General features: G+C 40.3%; 1 protein-coding gene across 1 annotated transcript in view; it reads left to right on the top strand.

Annotated features, from left to right (window-relative positions):
* LOC148865440 (Nucleic acid-binding proteins superfamily) overlaps nt 1-24,704 on the top strand; it is an 86,507-nt gene that overhangs the window by 29,492 nt on the left and 32,311 nt on the right. Inside the window, exon 3 of the mRNA XM_088979133.1 lies at nt 22,554-22,615. Within this exon, the coding sequence (XP_088835259.1) occupies nt 22,554-22,615 (62 nt within the window). The remainder of the gene's footprint in view (nt 1-22,553; nt 22,616-24,704) is intronic.

Genomic DNA, 24,704 nt, shown 5'->3' with positions numbered 1-24,704 from the left:
ACTTTAAAAAGTCTTACAACCGGTTTGTCTTTTGCGGATTTAATTAAAAGGGGAACTCAGTTAGATATAGGAAGGGGTCCAAGTAAAGCCGGTTCTGGAGTTTTTTTGACCCGCTCTGACCCAACTGGCTTAATTGTGGGTCATCCTGGGTCGTCCAGTAAAGCGGGCCAGGGAGCTAATGCCGACTCAGGTGACATTTTAAGTTGTCACGTGAGTCGCGGGTCTCAAAGGAATTGATGGTAGACCAGAATATTGGTCTATCATCTTCCCTGTGGATGCTGCATTCGAACGAAGGCAAGATTTGCGCAGAGAGGAAGTCTACAGTGAGGCAGAACCTTCGGTGGCTTCCAGTCGCCAAATCCAATGAAGGTGACCAAGTTAATTCCGGAGAAAACAGGCCAAACCCAAGATATTCTAGAACAAGGAGAGATGAGCTGGAAGAAGAAGATGCTGGTTGGGTAAGCTGTGATTCTTCAGAGGATGATGTTGAGACAGAGTTGGAAGCTGAAATTCAAGCTGAGGATGGCAATAGGGAGTTGGAAGACACCTTCAGCACTTTCGCTGAGGATGTGGAAGACGTTACTTCTATGCTTAGATCCTCCGTTGAGAAGGTGGAAGACGCTACCTCTATGCTGAGTCTCCCCGCTGATGGTGGTGAAAGGAGGGAGAGATCCATAATATGTATTCCCTGATTTTAGAATACAATATTCAAGGATCTAATCGAACCAAAACCGAACCAGATCTGAACCAAACAGAAAATGAAGGGTTATACCTGATACGGAGAATCGGTATCTCCCAACGTCGGTGTTCACACCCAAAGAATACTCCCAAGATCTGCTCCTACTGAAGATGATGCAGTGATACTGAAACAGAACCAGCAGTGTTTGTCCTACAAACCAAATTCTTTACAAGAATTCGATGGAAGCGAAGAGCACCGTACACAATCAGCCTTTCAGCAAAGACTGATATCAAGAACACCTTCTTGATCTTTCCCTCTCAGAGAGATCGAACTAGGCAGTGAATGGCAGCGGTGGCTGATGAAGAACTCTAGAGCTAAAGCTGGCGTATTTGCTTTTCTTCTCTCTAGGGTTTCTGAGATCCAATCTCAAATTGCAGGAGGTTCTTCTGCTAAACCCTTGGGTCAAATTCCAGTAATTCAAGACTAGGGTTTCTCATCTTTCTTAGTGATTAAGAAACCTCCTAATCCCATTAGGAGTTATCCTAATCCAAATCTGTATTTGGATAGAGAATTATCTTAATCCTATCTGCAGATAAGGTTAACCCACTCCTGATCTTATCAGGAGATTACCAGATTCAAATCTTTATTTGAATCTCAGATCCGCCCCTTTAAGTGGGTAATTAAATCTACCAGTTCGAAATGGGCTTTAGGCTCAATAAGTATTAAGTGCTCAATAGGCTTCCAAACTACTGCCCAGTTGGGCTTCTTTGTATGGCGTGGGACCCAAGCATTGATCTACACATCAGCCACATGGGTTCGGCCCAACCTTTGTTACAAGGCCTAGCCGAATTCACTGGAGAGCCCAGTGAATCCCTTGAGCCCATCACATGGACTCTATGGGCCCAACATTTATACTAAGTGGTCCCTGGGCCAAGCCATCTTATAAAAACCCAAGGACTGTGGGCAGATGCAAGATTAGCCCATCAGGTGTAACCCTAAATGGACTTACACTTAACCTCTCAACCCATAATGATCAAACACTGCCCGACAAGAGAGGACCTCTTCCCCGGCTGCAAGGAATAGTGTTGCATTCTCTCCTCATATGGATCCCGGGAATTAAAACCATTTGCAAACATTTTGAAACCATATATATCTATATATCTCATATATAAATTTTGCAAAACAAAATTCAACTACCGGCGGTTTGGTTTCCATCAGAGAGAGTGCATCCCCAATCATTATTTTTGTTTGACAAAGGGGCTGATCCTTTCACTATGATCACCCATTCAGATGAATTCTCAGATTGTCCCAACATGCCCAGGTTTTGACCCCCGCTAAGGATCTCATTTATTGGCTTATCAAAGACAGCCCAATCCGACACCTAGTGTAGTATCATAATCGAGTCTAGGGGTTGGGTGTAGCTTTCCAGTTTTGCCCATCAATCACCAAGGTCCAGGGCAATACTAAAAATCTGGTCTGGTTCAAATATTCAATTAATCCTACACTGCATGTGCTTTGAATCTCACCTTGGCAGCTGAGACAGGCCACCCCAACACTTGGCAGCACACCAGTGTCAGCCTTGCCAGGATAAATCTCCCCAAGCTTATCCAACGGCTATGAACATTCTAAACTAACACGAGTCTCATTAAGTGTCCGGTTTAAGGGTCTTACACAGAAATATACCACACAACATGAATCAAACATGCACTTTATTCATTTACACTAAATGTCAAAAGTACATCAAAACTGATTGGAGCTAAGGGCATACAAAACTGTCTAACAGGTGGGCCGATAAACGATGCTGTGTGCTACTTGGAGGTTAGGGGGGAGAACCGAACCTTGGGTAGGAAAGAACCAAACAAGATAATGAACAGAGGGCAGGGAACTGATGAGATGTTAACTGCTGTACACTAGAATTCAGATATAGGTATATCAGGAGGGGATGAACGATAGAGCCTAGGAAGTACTAGCAAGAGTTTATCATGCCTAGGTTGTGGCCAGCAAAAGCATACTCTGTTACCGAACTGTGAAACCCAGATAGATGTTGAACGTCCTCTGTTTTCAGACCCAGGTATGTGTGTTTTTAGGTTTTGAAACTAATCCTTGCTCTGCTCTTGATGGCTGTCTCCCAGGTTCTAGGCCTGCCTCATTGCCGATTACCCATGGATTTGAAGCTGACAGAGTTGAGGGTGGTGGGTATATATAGAAGAAGGGTGAGAGGGAGGAGGGAGCGTGTAACTTAACTTCGGAAGAGCTTGCTAACCTAACTAGGGTGGAATTAGAGGGGGAAGTTGAATGAGGGTAAGGTTGGTGGGTCTAAAGAAGATAGAGGAGGATTGAACAGGAGGAGTTGTACGGGATGCATAGAGAGGACAAAAACACAATGGTTGAGAAGGGAATTGAAAGAGATGATTCCCTAGCTGAATTTGTAGAAAAGCTAGGCTACAAGATAAAAAATTTGAATGAGTTGAAAGTGCATTTGAAGAATAAAAAAGAGGAGAGGAAGGTGAGAAAAAGAAGGTTAAGTGAGGTGGAGAGGCTGAAAAAGGATGTGGAAGGGGACAAAGAATTAGTGAGAGGAAGGGTAGGGGAAGGGAAGGAGAAGTGTAGGAGAAAAGTTTAGGGGTAGGGGTGGATTATTTATTGGAGTAATGAAGATTGTGAGCTGGAATGTGAGAGGCTTGGGGAAAGTAAGAAAGAGAGCACTAATAAAGGAGGTTTTAAGGAAAGGAAATTTAGATATCTTCTTAATTCAGGAATCTAAGCTTATGTCCTTTGACAAGAGATGGGCTAGAAGTGTGTGGAGAGCAAATGGCCTTAGCTAGGTTATGAACCCTTCGTGGGGCTCATCTGGAGGATTAATCACTATGTGGAAGAATGAAGTTGTAGAGGGAGTTGAAGAATTAGTTGGAAGGTTTTCGGTGTCTATCAAATTCAAGCAAGTTGGAGATGGATTTGAATGGGTCTTAACTAATGTTTATTGTCCCACTGGTTACAGAGAAAAAAAGAACTGTGGGAAGAACTGGAAGACATTAGAGGTTTGTGGGATGGGCCTTGGTGTCTAGGAGGGGATTTCAATGTGATTAGATTCGGTGAAGAGTGTAATAAGGTTTGACAAAGGAGTACAACCCAGTATGAGGAAGTTTAATGAGTTTATAAATGTTTTGAACTCAAGGGATGAGAGATCCATCATATGGATTGCCGAACCCTACAGGAAGGTCGGGCGAAATTTCAAATATTTCTCTGTCCCACGTGGGAATCACATTCCCTATTTTAGAAAACTGTATTTTCAAGGATCAATCTTGAACCTAAACCAAACCAGATCTGAAACCAAAAGGGAGTGGGGGGTTATACCTAATAAGAAGTAACAATAACCTCCAATGAAGGTGTTCACGCCCAAGGAAAGGTCCAAAGACCGCTTCCATCGAAGATGACACGGTGTAGGATGAAGCAGAATCAGCAGGATGGCTTTTCAGCAAGAACTTGATTCTTCAGCAAGAATCTGATGGTGGGCTAGTGAGCACGACTTCTGATTACCTTTTTGGCCAAAAGGTAATATCAAGAACACTTCTTGATCTCTCCCACAAGTGGAAATCGAACTGGTATGGCGGCAAGAGCAGGAAAGAGCAAAAGACAGGAGCAATCGAACTGCATGTTCTTCTCTCTTTGTAATCTCTGAACTGAGAATTGTGTATTGGAGGTTCGCCCTTCTCTTCAATTTATAGCCTTTAAAGAGAGCATCTCCTAATCCCATTAGGAGTTTCCTAATCCAAATCTTGTATTTGGATATGGACTCTCTTAAAGAGATAAGGATAATCCCTTATCTTATCTGCAGATAAATATTAGCCTTCCTAATCTAATTAGGAGTTTCTTGATCCAAATCATTATTTGGATCTGGACTCTCTGAGTGGATAGGGACAATCCCTTATCTTATCTACTGATCCAAATCCCAAATCCGCCCCCTATTTAATTAATCTTATTAAGCTAGTTCGAATTGGGCTTTAGGCCCATTAAGTCTATGTGATCACTTAACCTTTTAACCTACTTCCCAGTTGGCTATCCTTGTATGGTATGGGACCCAAACATTGATCTACACATCAGCCACATGGGTTCAGCCCAACCTTTGTTACAAGGCCTGGCCGAATTCACTGTAGAAGACAGTGAACCCTTGAGTCCATCACCATGGGCTCTTAATGGGCACAACATTTACACTAAATGGTCATTGGGTCCAGCCACCTTATGAAAACCCAAGGACTGTGGCAGATGCAAGTTTAGCCCATCAGGTATTACCCTCAATGGTCTTCACTTAACCTCTCATCCCATGATGATCAAACACTGCCCGACACTAGAAGACCTCTCCCTCGGTTGCAAGGAACAATGCTGCACTCTCTACTCACATGGATCCCGGGAATTAAAACCTTTTGCAAACATTTTGAAACCATAAATATATATATATATATATATATATATATATGTGTGTGTGTGTGTGTGTGTGTGTGTGTATCTCTATATAAATATATTTTGCAAAACAAATTTCAACGGTTAAAATCGACTGCCGACAATTTTGGTTTCCATCAGAGAGAGTGCATCCCCGATCATTCACTTTGTTCGACAAAGGGGCAGATCCTTTCACTATGATCACCCACTCAGATGAATTCTTGGATTGTCTCAACATACCTAGGTTTTGACCCCCTCTAAGGATCTCACTGATTGACATATCAAAGACAGTCCAATCCCACACCTAGTGAAATATCATAATCGAGTCTAGGGGTAAGGTGTAACATTCCAGGTTTGCCCATCTATCTCCAAGGTCTAGGGAATACTAGAATTTTGGTCTAGTTTAGGGTTTTAAGAAAACCCACACTGCATGTGTTAGATAGTTTTGCATGCCCTTAGCTTCAATAAGAATGATGTATTTTATGAGTTTGTTGTAAATGAATAAAAGTACATATTTGATTCATGATCCCTTGGTATGCTTCTGTGTAATACCCTTCAACTGGACACTTAATGAGACTCGTGTTAGTTTAGAATGTTCATAGCCAGTAGGTCGGTCTGGGGAGACCTATCCTGATAAGGCTGACACTATGGTGCCACCAAGTCGGTTGGGGTGGCCTGTCTCAGCTGCCAGGGTGAGACCCTAGGCACATACAGTGTAGGGTTAATTAAATCTATGAATTGGACCAGATTTCCAGTATTGCCCTAGACCTTGGAGATTGATAGGCAAAATTGGAAAGTTACACCGACCCTTGGACTCGATTATGATTTTGCACTAGGTGTCGGATTGGGCTGTCTTTGATATACCAATCAGTGAGATCCTTAGCGGGGGTCAAAACCTGGGTATGTTGGGACAGTCTGAGAATTCATCCGAGTGGGTGATCGTAGTAACAGGATCACTCCCTTTGTCGGACAAAGGTAATGATCGGGGATGCACTATCACTGATGGAAACCAAGACCGCCGGCAACCGATTTCAATCGTTGAGATTAGTTTTGCAAAATATATTTTGTAAGAGATATAAAAGTATATAAATTATGGTTTCTAAAATGTTTGCAAGAAGGTTTTAATTCCTGGGATCCATATAAGCAGAGAGTGCAACACTGTTCTTTGCAGCCGAGGGAGAGGTCCTCTCTTGTCGGGCAGTGTATGATCATTATGGGCTGAGAGGTTATGTGTAAGACCATTGAGGATAATACCTGATGGGCTAATCTTGCATCTGCCCACAGTCCCTGGGTGTTACAAGGTGGCTTGGCCCAATGACCACTTAGGGTAAGTGTTGGGCCCATAGAACCCATTTGATGGGTTTCAAAGGGTGCACATTCCATAACAGTGTATTCGGCCACGCCTTGTAACAAAGGCTGGGATGAATCCATGTGGCTGATGTGTAGATCAATGCTTGGGTCCCATGCCATACAGGGAAGCCCAACTGGGCAACAGTTGGGAAGGTTAAGTGAGCACATAAGCTTAATGGGCCTAAAACCCATTTCGAATTGGGCTATTTAATTAGTTTAATATGGGGAGAATTCTGAGATGGATTAGCAGATAGGATAGGGTCTTGACCCTATCCACTCAGATAAGATATTAGGAGAAAGCTAATATAATCTGCAGATAAGATAAGGGTTTATCCTTATCACTTAAAGAGAGGGCTGATCCAAATATGATTTGGATAAGCAGCTCCTAACTGGATTAGGAACTGATCTTTTAGGTTAACAAAAGGAGGGGGCGGCAGCCTTTAGAAGACACACATAATCAGATCCTCTTCAGAGCTGAAATCACAGAAGAAAGAATTAAGCAACCCTGCAAAATTCTTTCTTGCCGCCCTGTTTGCCAGTTCGATCTCCAGCTATGGGAGAAGTCAAGATTCGATCTTGACATTAGTTCTTTGAGAAAGAATTGATAGGAAGCTGTGCTCACGTGCCATCCTGCTGTTTCTTGCGAAGGACAGAGTTCTTGGAGAAGAACACTGCTGATTCTGCTCCATCCTACACTGCGCCATCTTTAGTGGGAGTAGTCTTTGGATCCTTCCTTGGGCGTGAACACTTTCGTTGGGAGATACTGTTTTTCCGTATTAGGTATAATCTTCTCCTATTCCTTTTGGTTTAGATCTGGTTCAGTTTATGGTTCAAGAATGATCATTGAAAATGTGATTTTCTAAATAGGGAATGCGAATCCCAGTTGAAGGGAGAGAAAATTTTTTGAAATTCGCCCCTTTATTCCGAAAGATTTGGGCATCCATACAATGGATCTTTCATCCCTTCAATGGTATTAGAGCCATGGTTCAAATCTTGAACCAATTTGTTTCAGATCTTAACCTGCGCAAATGGGCAGAAGGCGTTCTACCCGAGTTGCACAGATATGGGTTTTTGGGAAATTTGTTCCCAAAAATTAATGGGCGAATAATCTGAAATTAATTTTATATAAATCTTATTATTATTTAGAACTGTTTTTTATGATTTTCTTGATTTATGGGCTGTTCGTACAAGAGGAGATCGAAATCTTGATTTGCGCAGGGAACCTGCGATTTTGCAGCTTCTGGATTGCTTTATTACTTTTGGTCTGTAAAATAATTTTTTTTTTATTTTTTAGACTAAATGTTTAGGTATTCGATTTGATGTAATTATTAATAGAAATTAGGATTTCTATTTATTTTATTTTGGATCGAAGATGGCGACGCAGAAAAGGAGATTTTGCAGAGAAGGAGATTTCGTAGATGAGAGAATTACAATCTGCGATTTGCAGTTTATGAAACTGCAAATTGTGATCTAACCTTTGTTTTGTAGGATGGATTGTGCGAACAACATTGTTTGATTGATTCTTGTTTTTCTTTTATCAGTATTTAATTTCAGATTATTTTCTTGAATTAAAGATTTAATCAAAGATCAAACCCTAGACCCATTCGAACCAAGATTGGTTCAAACTGTTCCGAATCTAGGGTTTAATCAAGGTTGAACGTCAGCACTAATTTTCCCACTAATGGGCCTGATGATTGATATTTAATTAAATGGTTAATTCGGCCCAGCCTGTAAAGGCCCATTTTTAAATAGTTAAAATTACTAAAATCCCACTTAACACTTAAAGCTATATGGGCTGAACCATTCGACCCGTATACCTAGATAATATTAATGGTTAATATTATGGATTTAAAATGGGCTTCAAATGGGCCTTACAGATGATTAATTGATTGGATTAATTTATCCCTGCGTGAGATGTATGGATGTGTGATGTGCTACGTACATGGGCCATAGGTGCTTGGCCCATGGTCAATCGACAGTGGCTCTTGCGCACACTATGGCTGAATGCACATCTTTGCCATGGTGTCCCTTTAGGTCGTTGGATGACCTCCCTCAGTGGTGGGCCCCACACCTCATCAAGAGGTTACATGCGGAACCCTAGCCGATTTAGGCCCACCAAAATCTGGCCTTATGAAAGTCAGTGAGAGCCACTTTGGTTTGACCTAGATCAAACTAGGGCGTATTTAACTGTTCCCTCCAGTTAATATGAGTGCATGTGATAGGGAGATTCATACGATGAATTCTCTAAAGGCCTTCCATCATTAGCATGAGGATGGGTCATTCAGTAATGAGGAAACGCACCAGAAAATGGGCTATCCATTTGCTGTTGGGCTTGTCTGAGTGTTTCATAAGATAATAGGGGCGTCATAGACCGATGTGGGAGGGCTATCCATCTCTCACTGTACCTTGGCGTTCACGAATATGATGAGTAAGCACTCACTGGATAGAAAGGTTTACCTGAAAACAGCTCTGAACCTTGTCTGACAGAGGCCAAAGGGAAAATTCATATGATGAGTAGATATGATCCTTCACAGAAAGGTGGTGGGGTTATGCAGCTGAAACAGTTGGCTCCATGCATCCTATGTGATTTCCCACATTTCCAGAGACAACCCGTAGTCTTCGTCATTGAGAAAGGAGGGAAATCTCAGAGATGAATAAATGGAAATGAACATGAATCAAATATGGTTGTGGACTGATGTTTGCTCTTTTATCAGAAAATGGTAAACGGATCATTTGCAAAATTGCTTGATGACAACAAGTTGAAGGGCCCAAACTATGCCGACTGGTACAAGAACCTTATGCTAGTCCTAGCTTTTGAAAAGTTAGATAAAGTGGCAAAGAATCCTGCCCCGGAGCGTCCGAGTGATAGGGCTTCTGAGGCCCGAAGGAGAGACTATCAGGAATGGGAGGAGAAAAACTTCCTTGCCCGGTGTTACATCATTGCCTCTTTGGATAACCCAATACAGAGGCAGTTCGATCAGATCGAACTTGCCAAGGACATATTGGACAATCTCAGGACGATGTATGAAGAGCAGAATCATTCTACTCGACAAAAGGTCTTGAAACAGTTCATGACCGCACAAATGACCAATGGCCAACAGGTTTATGACCATTGTCTTCGGATGATGGGATACATCAACGAACTAGAGGCTCTTGGGTTCGGGTTGGACCTTGCAACCCAGATAGATGCTATCCTTAATTCTTTGCCTCTTTACTTTAATCCGTTCATCATGAACTATAGCATGAACAAGCTGAATGTCAGCCTACAAGAGCTCAGCAATATGTTGCAAAGAGATGAAGAACTGATTAAAAAGGATGAGCCCGTAGCTATGCTTGTTGAAGCTAGCAAGACAGGTAGAAGAAAGATGAAGACAAAGAAGCCTCAGAAGAAAGCCACTAAGGGCAAGAAGCAGAAGAAAGACAAAGCATCGGATGCCTGTCACTTCTGCAAGAAAATCGACCACTGGAAAAGGAACTGTTCTGCCCACCTGGAATCCAAGAAAGGTAATTTCGAAACTTGTGTTATAGAAACCAATCTGTTGGTAGCTTCTGCGTCCTGGTGTATTGACTCCGGGGCTTCAGCTCATGCGTGTAACTCACTGTAGGGGTTCAAGGTAAACAGAAGGCTGAGTGAAGGAGAAGTCATGCTCTACTTGGGGACTACTACAACTGTTGCAGCCGCGGCCATAGGAACCGTGGAGTTACTTTTTAGAGAATGAATAATTGTATTGAAAGATTGTCTTTATGTACAAAATTTAAGGAGAATTTTGATTTCTGTCTCAAAACTGTGTGCAGATGGTTATTCTGTCTTCTTTAATATTACGATTACTATTAAAAGAAACAATAAATTCATCGCATACGGGGAACTGGAGAACGGTCTCTATGTTCTACCGCCTCCTTGTTCTTGCCGCCCTGTTTGCCAGTTCGATCTATAGTTGTGGGAGATTTGGGCATCCATACAATGGATCTCTCATCCCTTCAGCATGTACCTCAGGTCTCACCTTGGCAGTTGAGACAAGCCACCCCAACCAACTTAGCAACACATCAGTGTTAGCCTTGGCAGGATAAATCTCCCTAGATCTTTCCAACGACTGTGAAGATTCTAAAATAACACGAGTCTCATATGTGTCTAGTTTAGGGGTATTATATAGAAACACATCATGATAACACAAATCAAATATGTATTTTATTCATTTACATTAAATGTCATAATGTACATCATTCTGATTGGAGATAAGGGCATACACTGTCTAACAGATGAAGAATTAGTTGGAAGGTTTTCGGTGTCTGTCAAATTCAAGCAAGTGGGAGATGGATTTGAATGGGTCTTAACTAATGTTTATGGCCACACTAGTTACAGACAAAGAAAGTGTAATGAGTTTATAAATGTTTTTGAACTCAAGGAACTTGAGTTCAGTGAAGAGTATAATAAGGTGTGACAAAGGAGTACAACCAGTATGAGGAAGTGTAATGAGTTTATAAATGTTTTTGAACTCAAGGAACTTGAGTGACATGGTGTCAAGGGCCTTATCGAGAGGTACTTCTGATCATTGGCCAATTTCACTTTGCGAGTCTGATTTTGGAAATAGAGGGCCCTCCCCATTCAGATTTGAGAATATGTGGTTGCTTCATCCGGATTTTAAAGAGAAAGTGAAGAAGTGGTGGAATGAAAGTAACCCAAAGGTTAATTGGGTAGGTATGAAATTCCTATGGAAGTTAAAAGAGCTTAAAGTTAAAATCAAAGAGTGGAATATTCATCACTTTGGGAGATTAGAAGAAAGGAAGCAACAGTTGATTAACTAGATAGAGGTTTTAGACACAAAGGAAGAACAAGGCTGCTTTGGGGAAAGGAATAAAGAGTTGAGGTGGAAATTGAGGAATAATTTGGAGGATCTACTTCTTAAAGAAGAGATCAGTTGGAAGCAATAATCCAGACACAAATTGGTGAAGGAAGGAGATAGGAACACAAAATTTTTCTATGCTATAGCTAATGGTAAAAGGAAAAAGAACTCCATTTCTAATTTGGTGGTTGATGGTATAACTTTAACCCAACAAAACGAGATTGTAGGGGCTTTTGTGAATCATTTCAAATATATTTTCAAGAGACCTTTAAATGAGAGATTAAGAATTGCAGGCTTGGATTGGCCCAGGCTCCCTGAAGAGCTGATGGAATGGTTGGAAAGAGAGTTTGAATTGGAAGAAATAAGGGATGCCATTTTCTCTATGGATAGAGCTAAAGCCCCAGGACTTGATGGTTTCATGATGGCTTTTTATCAAGACTGTTGGGAGATAATTAAGGACGACATTTAGATTGTGTTCTCAGAATTCTTTGAAAGAGGGGGTGATTAACCCAAGTTTGAACTCTACTTTTATTGCCTTAATTCCAAAAAAGGAAGGAGCTTGCACCCTAAGGAGTTTAGACCCATCAATTTGGTCAATAGCCTCAAAAAGATTATTGCTAAGGTTCTCTCTCGTAGAATTAGAGAGGTTCTCCCCACAACCATTTCCCTTAGCCAAGGTGCATTTGTGAAGAACAAACAAATTGTGGATCAAATCTTAATTGCAAACGAGAGTGTGGAAGATCTAAAAAGAAATGGGAAGATAGGGTTGCTGTGTAAACTGGATCTAGAAAAGGCTTACGACTTAGTTGATTGGCCAGTGCTGTTGGAATTCCTAGGGTCTTTCGGTTTTGGGCAGAGGTGGTGTAAGTGGATAAAAGGGTGCATTAGGACTTGCCACTATTCCATTCTGGTGAATGGTAGGGTGGTAGACCATTTTCCAGCTACTAGGGGTATTAGACAAGGGGACCCCTTTTCCCCTTTTCTCTTTATCTTGATTGCTGAAGATTTGGGGAGGATTATTAAGAGGGCAGATTCTAGAGGTTTGATAAGTGGTTGGAGAGTTGGGAGGGATGGGGTTCCAGTCACTCATTTACAATTTGCGGATGACACAATTCTGTTTTGTGGAGGGGATGCGATTAGGTGGGTTAGAAACTTAAAACAGGTGATTAATGTGTTTGAACAAGTGACTAACCTCAAAGTCAACCTTGATAAGAGTTGTGTGATTGACATTAATATGAGTGCTGCAGAGGTGGAAGAAAGGGCTCAAATATTGGGATGCGAGATTGCTCAGTGGCCACTGAAGTATTTGGGGCTTCCTTTAGGTGATAATCCTAGAAAAAGGGGCTTTTGGAATCTAGTGATTGAGAAATTCACAAAAAGGCTTTCTTCATGGAAGAAAAACTACATGTCTTTGGGTGGTGGGATAACTTTGATTAAAGCAACCTTGGCGATTTCCCAATCTACTTTCTATCTGGGTTTAAAATTACTAAGGGAGTGTGTAGGGTGCTAGAGAAACTTATGAGAGAAAAGGGATCATAGAGTTAGGTGGGATTTAGACACTAGAGCTAAAAATGATGGTGGTCTTGGATTGGGTAACTTGCAGGAGAAGAATGAAGCTTTGTTGGGGAAATGGTTATGGAGACTGACAAAGGAAAAGGAAAATCTATGGGCTAAAATTATCCCAAGTATTCATGGGCAAGAGGCAGATGGCTGGGACACGAGTGTTCCATCTAGGGCCACAAGAGCTTCTCCCTGGAAGTCTATTCATGCTATTCTTCCTTCCTTCCTTTTATTAGGTATGACCTTTGCTCTGGTAATTCTATAAGATTTTGGGAACATATCTGGGTGGGTGACACACCTTTGAAAGAGCAATTTCCTTCTTTGTTCTCTCTCAAGGTTTAAAAATGAGCATATTGCTACCTTCCTAACCTTTTCTAATTCTGCCCCTGATTGGAACCTGGGCTTTCAAAGGGCTCTTAGAGACTCTGAATTGGATTCCATTTCTAATTTGCTGAAGATTCTGGAGGAGGTAGTTGTTGACCCCTCTAGACTAGACAGTAGGATTTGAGCTCCTAGTCCTTTGGGTATCTTTTATTGCTCTTCTTTTTTCAAGGAATTAACCCATTCCCAATCGGCCCTTGATTTTCCTTTCCCGATTCCGGAAGTTTGGGGTAGACCAATTCCTCCTAGATTATGTGCTTTTTGCTGGGAAGCTATCCTAGGAAAGTGTAACACCTGTGACCTACTTCAAAAGAAAAGGCCAAGTTGGTGTTTATCCCCGCATTGGTGCATCTTATGTACGAGTGGTGTGAGTTGTTATCACTTATTAGTTTCCTATATTTTTGTATTAGGAATCTGGTGTTGGTTTTTCTCTCTCTTTGGTTGTAGGTGGCCCACCCCTCCAAGTGTACAAAGTTTGTTTATCTCTACTTAAAAAAGAGAGGTAAAATCTTGTGGAGATGTGTAAGAACAACTGTATGCTGGACAGTGTGGGAGGAAAGGAATGAACGTACTTTCCATGAAAAAGAAAAGAAAAAAGAAGCCATCATTGACTTAATCTATGTTAGGGTGATTCACTAGGTCAAGTCTATGAAGCTATTTGAAGGATTCTCAGCAGGAGATATCATTAGAAATTGGAAAGAAGTAGCCTAGTCTGCTCGGTTGATAAGTTCCCTTGTTCTAACTTGGTCTCCTCCGACTTTGGTGTTCACTAAATTGAACTTTGATGGCAGCAGTGAAGGAAACCCAGGCCCCTCAGGTATAGGTGGAGTGTTCAGGGACGAAGAAGGTCGAGTTTTGGCCATGTTTTCAGGGCCTATAGGTTGGGGGGATTCTCTGAGAGCCGAAATTTCAGCAGTATTAGAAGGAATAAAAAGAGCCAAACAGCTGAATATTAGGAAGTTGCTGGTGGAGGGTGACTCTAGATTGGCTATTAAGTGGCTGCAAAAGGAAGATGTTAGTTTGTGGAAATTCTTGAATGAAAAAAAGAAAATTTACCAGCTCACTCAAGACATGCAAATTCAGTTTCAGTGGTCCAAGAGGAGTGCCAATTCTTTTGCAGACTTTTTAGCTAAACAAGGGGTGAGAAGAGCTAGTTTCTTTTGGGCTGTGTTGTAGTGTGATGTTTTACTTTTAGGGTGGGGTAAGAGTTTTTACCCCCCCTCTCCTGTTGTATTCTCTTCCTTTACCTTTATTAATAAAGTTTCTGTTATTGATAAAAAAAAATATACTCCTACTGACTGAAAATGGGTTACCTAAACCCAGATGAACATATAATGGCAGCATAATTAGTTACTTACCCCACTAAAATGTTTATATCTATATTGCTTGCCTATTTGTTTGCCTAGGTGATGGACTTCTAGAATTTCTATGCAATTTCCTAGTTGATGTCTATGTGACACTTTAATTACACTGGATACTGTCCTTTTTCAGTAAAGGCATCCAATCTCCCATTCAATCTTTGATATGGTAGCAAAGTTTCAAGGGTACACTAAAATGAAAATCCAAAGTCTGATTGTGGGAGGGAGGCAGCGTCTTTGGGGGAAATGTGAGGGATGTTGAACATAGCAAGGAGGGGGGAGGATGGGTAAAGAAAAAATGGGATTGGCGAAGAATAACCCTGATTTGGTGAGAGAAAAAGAAAAGAGCTGCAGGCATGAAGGAAAGTCTTTAGGAGGAAAGCAGCAGGAGGAAGAGGATCAAGTGAAGAACCTAGGTAATAGAATGGGGATTAACCTAGAGAAATCTAAGGAGGTAACAGCTCAAAAAATGACAAGGTAAACAGGGGGTGGAAAAAGAAGGAAAAAATTGAATGAAGTGGAGAAACTAATCAATGATGTTGAAGGGGACAAAGAGTTCAGTGCCAGGAGGGAGAAGAAAAGGAGGTCTTTAGGATAAGGGGGCATTTGGGTTTTTTTCAGCAAGTACAATGAAAAGAATTAGCTGGAATGTCAGGGGTCTAGGAAGTGCTACAAAAAGAAGATTGATTAGGGAGTTGTTGAAGAAGAAAAGATAGACATGGTTTTGATTTAGGAATCTAAGGTGCAGGAGGTTGATAGGAAGTGGATTAGGAGCTTTTGGGAAAGAAGCGGTCTGTCGAATTTTGCACCAGCCTAGGGTGCACCAGGAGGAATAATAACAGCCTGGAAGGAACTAGGAAGACCTATTTACTTGTTGTGAAGAGCTAGTGGGAAGATTTTCTGTCTCGGTAAAACTGAAAAACAACCAGGATGGGTTTGATTGGGTCCTTACCAATGTTTATGGACCAAACTCTTGTAGAGAAAGGAATGAGATGTGGGAAGAATTAATAGGCATTAGAGGTTTGTGGGATGGCCTATGGTGCTTAGGAGGTGACTTTAATGTGATCAAATTTGTGGGTGAATCAAGTGGAGGAAGACAGAGGATCACTTCAAGTATGAGGAAATTTAACAATTTTATTGAGACTTTTGAGTTAAGAGATTTCCCACTAGGCCAATCTTGTTTTACTTGGTCCAATCTCCAGGCTAATCCTATTTGTTCCAGACTGATAGGTTCTTAATGCCTCTTGACTGGGAAAAACATTGGGTGGGCTTGAGGGGGAAGTCCCTATCCAGAATTACATCATATCATTGGCAAATCTGCTTGTTTCAGAGGTCTAGTTAGTGGGGACCTATTCCTTTCAGGTTTGAGAACATGTGGATTACTCACTTGGAGTTCAAAAAAAAGGTTAAGGAGTGGTGGGATTCCCAAAGTCCACAACCTGTTTGGGAAGGATAAAAGTTTTTGAGAAAATTACAAAGGCTGAAAGGGGAGATAAAAGAGTGGAGTTTGGAAGATTGGAAGAAAAAAAAGTTAGATCAATTGCTCAAATTGAGGATTTGGATAGGAAAGGAGTGAAAGGTGTGTTAGTAGGGAATGAAAGAGAAAGAAGATGGTCTTTAAAGGAGTTAGAGGATATCTTAACCTTGCTGAGAGAGGAGATCAGTTGGAAACAAAAGTCAAGAGAGAGATGGCAACACAAAGCTCCTTCATGCTTTAACAAATTGGAAGGAAAAGGAAGAGCTCAATTTCCTCTTTAGTAATGGGTGGGGCTGAGATCACAGATCAAGAAGAAATTGCTAAAGCCTCTGTTGATCACTTTTGATCAATTTTTTGTAGGCCATTTACTGAGAGGTGGACTTTGGATGGACTGGATTGGGAGTGTTTGGAAGAGAATCAAGTACAATCCTTGGAGAAGAACTTTGAGGAATTTGAAGTTAAAGAAGCCATGTTCTCTATTGGATAGATCTAAGGTTCCTAGGCTTGATTGATTCGCAATGGCTTTCTATCAAGATTGTTGGGAGATAATAAAAAAATGATTTGATGAAAGTATTCAGGGAATTCCATAGAAGGGGAGTAATTAGCCCAGGGATGGATTCAACTTTCTTAGCATTGATCCCAAGGAAGCAAGCTGCCACCTAGCCTGGAGATTTTAGACCTATAAGTTTAGTGACTAATATCTCTAAGGTAATTGCAAGGTACCATCTCTAAGGCCTAAGAAGGTGATTCCCTTTATCATTTCCTAATACATAGGAGCCTTTGTCCAAGATAAACAAATTATTGATCAAATTCTAGTCGCAAGTGAGTGTGTGGAGGCTCAAAAAAGGCAAAAGAGGAAGGGTGTAGCAATTAAATTGGATTTGGAGAATGCTTATGACCTTGTGGACTAGGATTTCTTGATTGACATCATGAAAAAGTATGGGTTTGGGGAGTTGTGGTATAAGTGGATCAGAGGTTGTTTGCAAACAAGTCATTTTCTGTTGTAGTGAATGGTACTGCAGTTGACTTCATTGAAGCGATTAGAGGCCTTAGAAAAGGAGATCCACTCTCTCCCTTTCTCTTTACTTTGGTAGCTGAGATTTTAAGTAAATTAATCTCAAAGGCTAACTTGATGCATTTGATAAAAGGTTGTGTAGTAGGGAGAGACAGAGTTTTGGTCTCACACTTGCAGTTTGCAGATGACATTCTGGTCTTTGTGATGGGGAGAGCTGAAAAGGTGTAGAAAATTTAAAGATAGTTGTGAGCCTCTGTGAAAGGATTTCCAATTTGAAAATTAATTGGTCTAAGAGTTTAGTGGCTGGTGTCAATTTAGAAGAGGGTGTCTTGAGAGCTTTGGCTGATTTGTTGGGTTGTGAAAAAGAAGAGTAGCCTTTGTGTTATGATAAAGTCTACTTTGTCTAATCTTCCAATCTATTACATGTTGGTTTTTAAAATGCCCCAAGTTGTGATAAAAAGAATTGAGAAGATCATGAGGGAATTTTTGTGGGAGCCTAGGGAGGGGGAAAAGATCATTTGGTTAGGTGGGACAGCTGAAAGATGAAGGGGGTTTGGAAATAGGAAATGTGAAAAATATGTTTTTTCTAAGTAAATGGCTTTGGAGATTCCCTAAAGAAGATGAGAAATTATGGACTAGAGTTATTTCAACTATCCATCGGCTGTCAAGCAATGGTTGGGATGCGGGTTGTTTGCATAGAGCTGTTAGACAGTTTTGTATGCCCTTAGCTTCAATCTGATTTGATGTACTTTTGTTATTTAGTGGAAATAAATAAAGTGCATATTTGATTCATGTTGTTTGGTTTAATTCTGTGTAAAACCCTAAAACTGGACATTTATAGAGACTCATGTTAGTTTTAAATGTTCACAGCCATTGGATAAGTCTGGGGAGATTTATCCTGCTAAGGCTGATACTGGTGTGCCACCAAGTGTTGGGATGGCCTGTCTCAGCCACCAGGGTAAGACCCGAGGCACATGCAGTATGGGATTACTTGAATCCTTGAACCGGACCAGATTTCCAGTATTGCCCTGGACCTTGGAGATAGATGGGCAAAACTGGATTTCCAGTATTGCCCTGGACCTTGGAGATAGATGGGCAAAACTGGAAAGTTACACCTGACCCCTAGACTCGATTATGACATTTTACTAGGTGTTGGATCAGGCTGCCTTTGATATGCCAATCAGTGAGATCCTTAGAGGGGATCAAAACCTGGGTATGTTGGGGCAGATTGAGAATTCATCTGAGTGGGTGATCATAGTGACAGAATCAGCCACTTTGTCGGACAAAGGGTAATGATCGGGAATGCACTCTCTCAGATGGAAACCAAACTGCCGGCAGTTGATTTCAATCGTTGGAATTTTGTTTTGCAAAATTAATATATTTATATATATATATGTACGGTTTCGAATTGTTTGCAAATGGTTTTAATTCCCGGGATCCATGTGAGAGGAGAGTGCGGCACTGTACCTTGCAGCCGAGGGAGAGGTCCTCTCTTGTCGGGTAGTGCTTGATCATTAAGGGCTGAGAGGTTAAGTGTAAGACCATTGAGGATAATACCTGATGGGCTAATTTTGCACCTGCCCACAGTCCCTGGGTTTTTATAAGATGGCTTAGCCCAGGGACCACTTAATGTAAGTGTTGGGCCCATAGGGTCCATATGATGGACTCAAGGGGTTCATTGAGTTTTTCAGTGAATTCGGCTGGGCCTTGTATTAAAGGCTGGGCCGAACCCATGTGGCTGGTGTGTAGATCAATGCTTGGGTCCCACGCCATACAAAGAAGCCCAACTGGGCAGCAGATTGGAAAGTAATTAGACACTGAACACTTAATGGGCCAGAAGCCCATTTCGAGGTGGGCTGATATGATCATCCATCCATGGGGCGAATTTGAGATTAAAGTTAGTAAAAGGATTGGGCCTTTTAGCCTTATCCACTCTAAGAGACCAAATTCAAATTAGATTTGAATTTGGTAACCTCCTGATAAGATCAGGAGTAAGCTAACTCTATCTGCAGAAAGGATTAAGATTATCCCCTATCCAAATACTGACTTGGATTGGGATAACTCATAAAAAGGAGGTTTCTTAATCAGGAAGAAAGGAGGAGATTTCGAACCACCTTGAAGAGGTATAGGATACCTCCTGCGAAATCAGATCTGATCTGATTCATACTCTCCAGAAAAACAGAAAAAAAAACAGTTCAGCCTTTTTTCCGATTTGGAGATCTCCTCCTACCGCCGCCATCTGCCATTGCAAGATTAGATCTTTGCAGAAAAGAAAGTCAAGAAATCTGTTCTTGACATCAGTCTTGCAAGAAAGACTGAAAAGGATTCAGTGTTTAGTACTTCCAGAGGATTCTTGTGAAGGATCCAGTGTGTAGGACGCACCCTGCTGGTTCTGTTCCATCCACAGCTGTGTCATCTTCAGTAGGAACGGATCTTGGAGCATTCTTTGGGCGTGAACACCAACTTTGGGAGATACTGCTTCTCCGGATCAGGTATATTCCTCCCATTTATCTTTTGGTACAGATCTGGTTTGATTATGGTTCAAGTAGGATCCTTGAATATTGTATTCTTAACTTTGGGAATATGATTCCCAGTTGGGAGAAGGTAGGAAATTTTTGAAATTCGCCCACCCATTCCGCAACCTTTATGGCGTCCATTAGATGGATCCTACCATTCTTTCAAGAGCTACTTTGGCTGCTCCCTAGAAGGCCATCCATGACATTCTTCCTTTGTTCCTTTCTCACATCAGGTATGATTTGGTTTTGGCTTAGAAAACCAGATTTTGGGAGGACATCTGGGTTGGGGATTCCCCCCTGTCCGAGGTGTTCCCTTCCCTTTTTGCTCTTTCTAGTCTTAAAGGTAAACCCATTAGTGATTTTATTAGCTCTTCCTCTTAACCTGCTAACCTGAGTTGGAATATGGGTTTTGTTAGAAATATGAGAGACTGAATTGTCTAGTGTCTTTGCTTTGACTAATTTGCTGAATTCAGTGGCTCAGACTCTAGAGTTTGGGCACTCAATCAGTCCAGGTCATTCCCTTGCAAATCCTTCTTGAACTCTCTTGTTGCCACATCCTCCTCTCCTTTTCCTATCAAGGAGATTTAGCTTCAGCCCATTCCTCCTAAAGTCAGTGCATTCTGTTTGGAAGTGTTCCATGGTTCCATCAATACCTGTGATCTGCTCCAGAGAAAAAGACTAAATTGGTGCTCCTTATGTAAGTTGCATGGTGAGACTGCCTTTCATCTTTTAATTTCATGTCCTTTTGCTAACTTCATTTGGGAGTGGTTTTCCTCTCTGTTTGGGTGCAACTGGACTCCTGCTAATCTGGAAAGCTTCTTTAGCCCTCACTTATTTAGGTGTTCTAAAAGGAGAGGCAGAATCATGGGAAGATGCACTAGAGCAGCAGTTGCTTGGACAATTTGGGAAGAAAGAAATCTGAGGATCTTTGAAGACAAAGAAAGAAGTAAAGAAGCTGTGATTGAAGTGATATCTCTAAGGGTGGCGCATTGGGTTTATTTGCTGATTTTAAAACAGAAGACTTTTTCAGGTCATGGGGTACAATTGCAAAAACTGCATCTTGGAAACCTATGGTGATTGAATCCTAGTCCCTTCCGGATGCTGGGTGGAAGAAACTAAATTTTGATGTCAGCTGTTTAAGAAATCCGAGGCCATTGGGCATTGGTGGGGTAATAAGGGAAGAGAATGGAGATATGCTAGCCATGTTCTCAGGTTCTATTCAGCATAGTGATGTGGTGAGCTCAGAAATGAAGGCAGCATTGTTTGGTGTTGAAAAAGCTAAAGAAATGAGGATCGATAGGTTGATTGTTGAAGGTGACTCAAAAACTGTGGTTAACTGGCTGAAGAAAGGGGAGGGAATTATTTGGCAGTTAAGGAATGAGTTCAGGCACTTCAAACAGGCTTCTAAGGACATGGTGATTCAAATAAGATGGATTGGAAGATCAGCTAACAGCATGGCTAATGGTCTAGCTAAGCAAGGGGTTCAAAGACAATCTATGTTTTGGGCTATGTTCTAATTAGTAGGAAATTTCTGTTGGGTACCCTTTGGGCTGTGTTGTATTAAAGGGATTGTCTTTTGGATTGGCTTGGGGCTGTGATGTATTATTTAGTGGGACAATGTGGACTGCTTGTCCGCCCACATCTTCTTGTTGTACTTGATTTTTCCTAATTAATGAATCTTTTCTGTGTTGCTGAAAAAAAAATACTCTTGCATTCATATGGAGGCCAACATTGTGATGGACTCATTAGTAAATTTAGCCTTCTTTTCGCTAATTAAGAGCGAAACATCATTTTTCTGGAATGCATAAAGCATCATCATCTTCTAAGCCTTGTCCCAACTATATACGGTCGGCTACACTAATCCTGTTTTGCCATTCTCTTCTATTCAGTACCATATCCACTGTTAAATTCTGGGTCTATAAATCATTTCTTATTACTTCCACCCAAGTCCTTTTTGGTCTGCCCTTAGCCCTTCTAGCCCCTTTAACTTGTAATACATGACTTTTTCTAATAGGTGATGTAGATTGTCTTCCATGCATGTGACCAAACCATCTCAATCTACTTTCTCTCATTTTATGGCCTATTGGAGTTACTCCTAGGTTCCTTTGTTTTTCTAACCCTGCCCTTTCTAGTTTTTATAATTGTTATTATGAAGAGATGAAAGAGGAGAGAGGCAAGATACTTATGGCTGAAGTGAGGAAGAAAGAATCATCTTCTCGAAAGAGAAAGTAGAGGATGCAGCAAGAAAGTTGGCTTTTCCTCCTACCTGTATTGTTCTTCCTTGGTTGAATGATCTTGGACCAATTTTCTTTCTTTTTCTTGCTTCTTTCTCTTATTTCCTCTTCTCCACATCTCATTCTTTATCTCTTTAGTTTCAGCTTATGAGGGATCTCACACATATTTGATTAATAGAGTATATTTTATAAAACATAAAGTATAAAAGTAGCTATATATCTACTGGATCCCTGAAATCTTTTTGTTGGGGCTTTCTGAGTCTGATACCTTGTATCCATGTTAGTCTGATAGACATACCTGTACCCATGTAACATAGAGTCACAAACATATATTTCCATGCATGCATGGACAAGTGCTTGTTTTTATTCTTATTTACTTGGAAAAATAAGCCTCTGTGTTTTCACTTATATTTGCTATACAGCACCAGAATTTAGTTTCTTGCCTGGGTTTTTCCTTCAAGTTCTTAATTTGTTTCCTTGATATGTTTAGAACATGTTCTGCAATATTTTCTCTAGATTAGTTTACTTAAAATTCTACCATGTTTTACAATTAATGTTCATTGTTCTGTCTCACTTGCCACCTAATTTTGTAGATTGCCACGTAGTTATTATTTGTTGAATAGTTTTCCATATTGTTAGTTCAGTATTAACTGTAAGTTGGGGTACTAATAATTGTGATCCTATTTTGATTTGCTGATTATGTAGAGCCACACAAGAACATTCAGGAGATAGCAAAGGGCCTAGTTGGTTCTCATATTGCTGTGAAGGTATTTAGGACTACCATTTTTATTTTTTTTGTTTGAGATCTAGGTCAACTAGATTGTCTTTTATTAAATTGTCTGTTTAACTTTAATAGCTGTTCTCTGAAAATTGTTTAAATTTAAGAATCATTTCCTTAAATTTACCTTCATTCTTCTGTTGAGACATTTTTAAGTCCCAATTTAAGACATTTTATTTAATCATTAAAGATATAAAGTTTTAGATAATCAGTCCATAGATTACGTTTAGGACTACCATTTTTATTTTTTTTGTTTGAGATCTAGGTCAACTAGATTGTCTTTTAATAAATTGTCTGTTTAACTTTTATAGCTGTTCTCTGAAAATTGTTTAAATTTAAGAATCATTTCCTTAAATTTACCTTCATTCTTCTGTTAAGACATTTTTAAGTCCCAATTTAAGACATTTTATTTAATCATTAAAGATATAAAGTTTTAGATAATCAGTCCATAGATTACGTTCTTTTGAACTGACACTGAGATGCTTTGCACAAATGGGCCATGTACATGCTTAGAAGTTAGAAGTGTTCATGATTTATACTTTCATGAAAAGTTCAAGACACATGATAGATAACTTCCATTTTTATTTTGAATTACATCTAATCGTAAGCATCATCTTGGAATATTTTTTGCATACTTATTTTTAGTTAGATTTTCTTGGTTTCTTTTCTCTTTGGTTTATGTTCTTGTGATTCTATATATCCTAACGTATTTGGTTGTAGACATCTGCAGCTTGATTCATGTTAAGGAGCATATCTATATCAACAAGGGTATTTAAGTTATTGTATTTAGTCTTATAATGTGGTTTCTAATTATGGGTGAATTTGTAATTTTTTATTTTCATATAAAGGCTAATAGAAAGAGGTGTCTTTAATCGTACAATGTGGTTGCCAACTATGAATAAATTTGTACTTTTTTAGTTTTCTATTTTCTGATAATTTTTTTTGTTTCTTGGACATCAAAAATTGCAAGTTGGTATTAGAGGACACTGAACTTTGGGATCAGAATCTCCATTGACTGCTAATGTCATCATTGCTGGTGGCTGATGTCAGCAGGCTGTATGGTTGACCTGTGCAGGTGGAGGTAAAGGTACTATTAGGTCAAGCTCTTTTTTAGGAATTTTTTGCGCAGGTTTGGAAGGTTTTTGAATTTATTTTAGTATTTTTCTTGATTTTTATAATGAAAATCAAGAAAATCACCTTTTCTAAAAATCAGATTTGTTGGGGAGGTAAGGGGCTTCAAACTGGGGTTGATTTCCATTGTTTGATTCGTATGAAAATTCTTGAGGGTTTCAAACCAATCTCATATTATTTGGATGGATGGATATTGAGGGAGCTGTGTTGTCTTTTCTCCCTCAAGAGGGATTCACTGCTGTCTGGAATTTCCAATGGAGCCTACTACATGGGGATTGGTGACAGTTCAAATAACAAGATAGGAACAGTCAAACTTGATGGAAGTATTTTTTTCTTGAATCATTAACAGTTGACCAAGCTGTCCATTGGAGGCAATCTATCCTAAACTGGAGCAAGATAATCTCCTTGTAATGTCTTGGCTGTTTGCTCTATGCTGCCTCACATTGCAAGGAACCATATATTTGTGTCAACTGCAAAGGAAATATGGGACAGAGTTAACCATCATCATCCTCATCTATGCCTTCTCCCAACTATATGGGGTTGGCTACATGAATCCTGTTTTGCTATACCATTCTGTTCAAATATGGGACATAGTTACTGTCACTTATTCCCAGGCTAGGAATACAGCCAAAATTTATCAGTTAGGAAGGAAGTAGAAGTATAAGACAAGGGAGAAATTTGTCTCAATCTTCTTTTCCCTCCTTAAAGGTCATCTGGGAGAAGATAGACCACAGAGGCTTTGGAATGGAGCTATCCGATTGATGCAGATCAATACAATAAATGTAGTAAGAAGAAACATGCTTTGAATTTTTAGTTGGATTGAATTTTGGATTTGATTTTACAATATCCTTATTGGTTACATTTTGAGCCTTTCCATTGCAAACTCCCTTATTTAGAGGGAATAGAATTGCAGGTGTTGAAAAGACTGATTTATGTCCAAAAGGGTC

Source organism: Nelumbo lutea, chromosome 3, assembly GCF_056320005.1.
Source record: "Nelumbo lutea isolate HS-2025 chromosome 3, American lotus-T2T, whole genome shotgun sequence".
Classification (NCBI taxonomy): Eukaryota; Viridiplantae; Streptophyta; class Magnoliopsida; order Proteales; family Nelumbonaceae; genus Nelumbo; species Nelumbo lutea.
The sequence above is the reverse complement of the archived record's forward strand: the minus strand, read 5'-3'. Positions and strand labels throughout refer to the sequence as shown.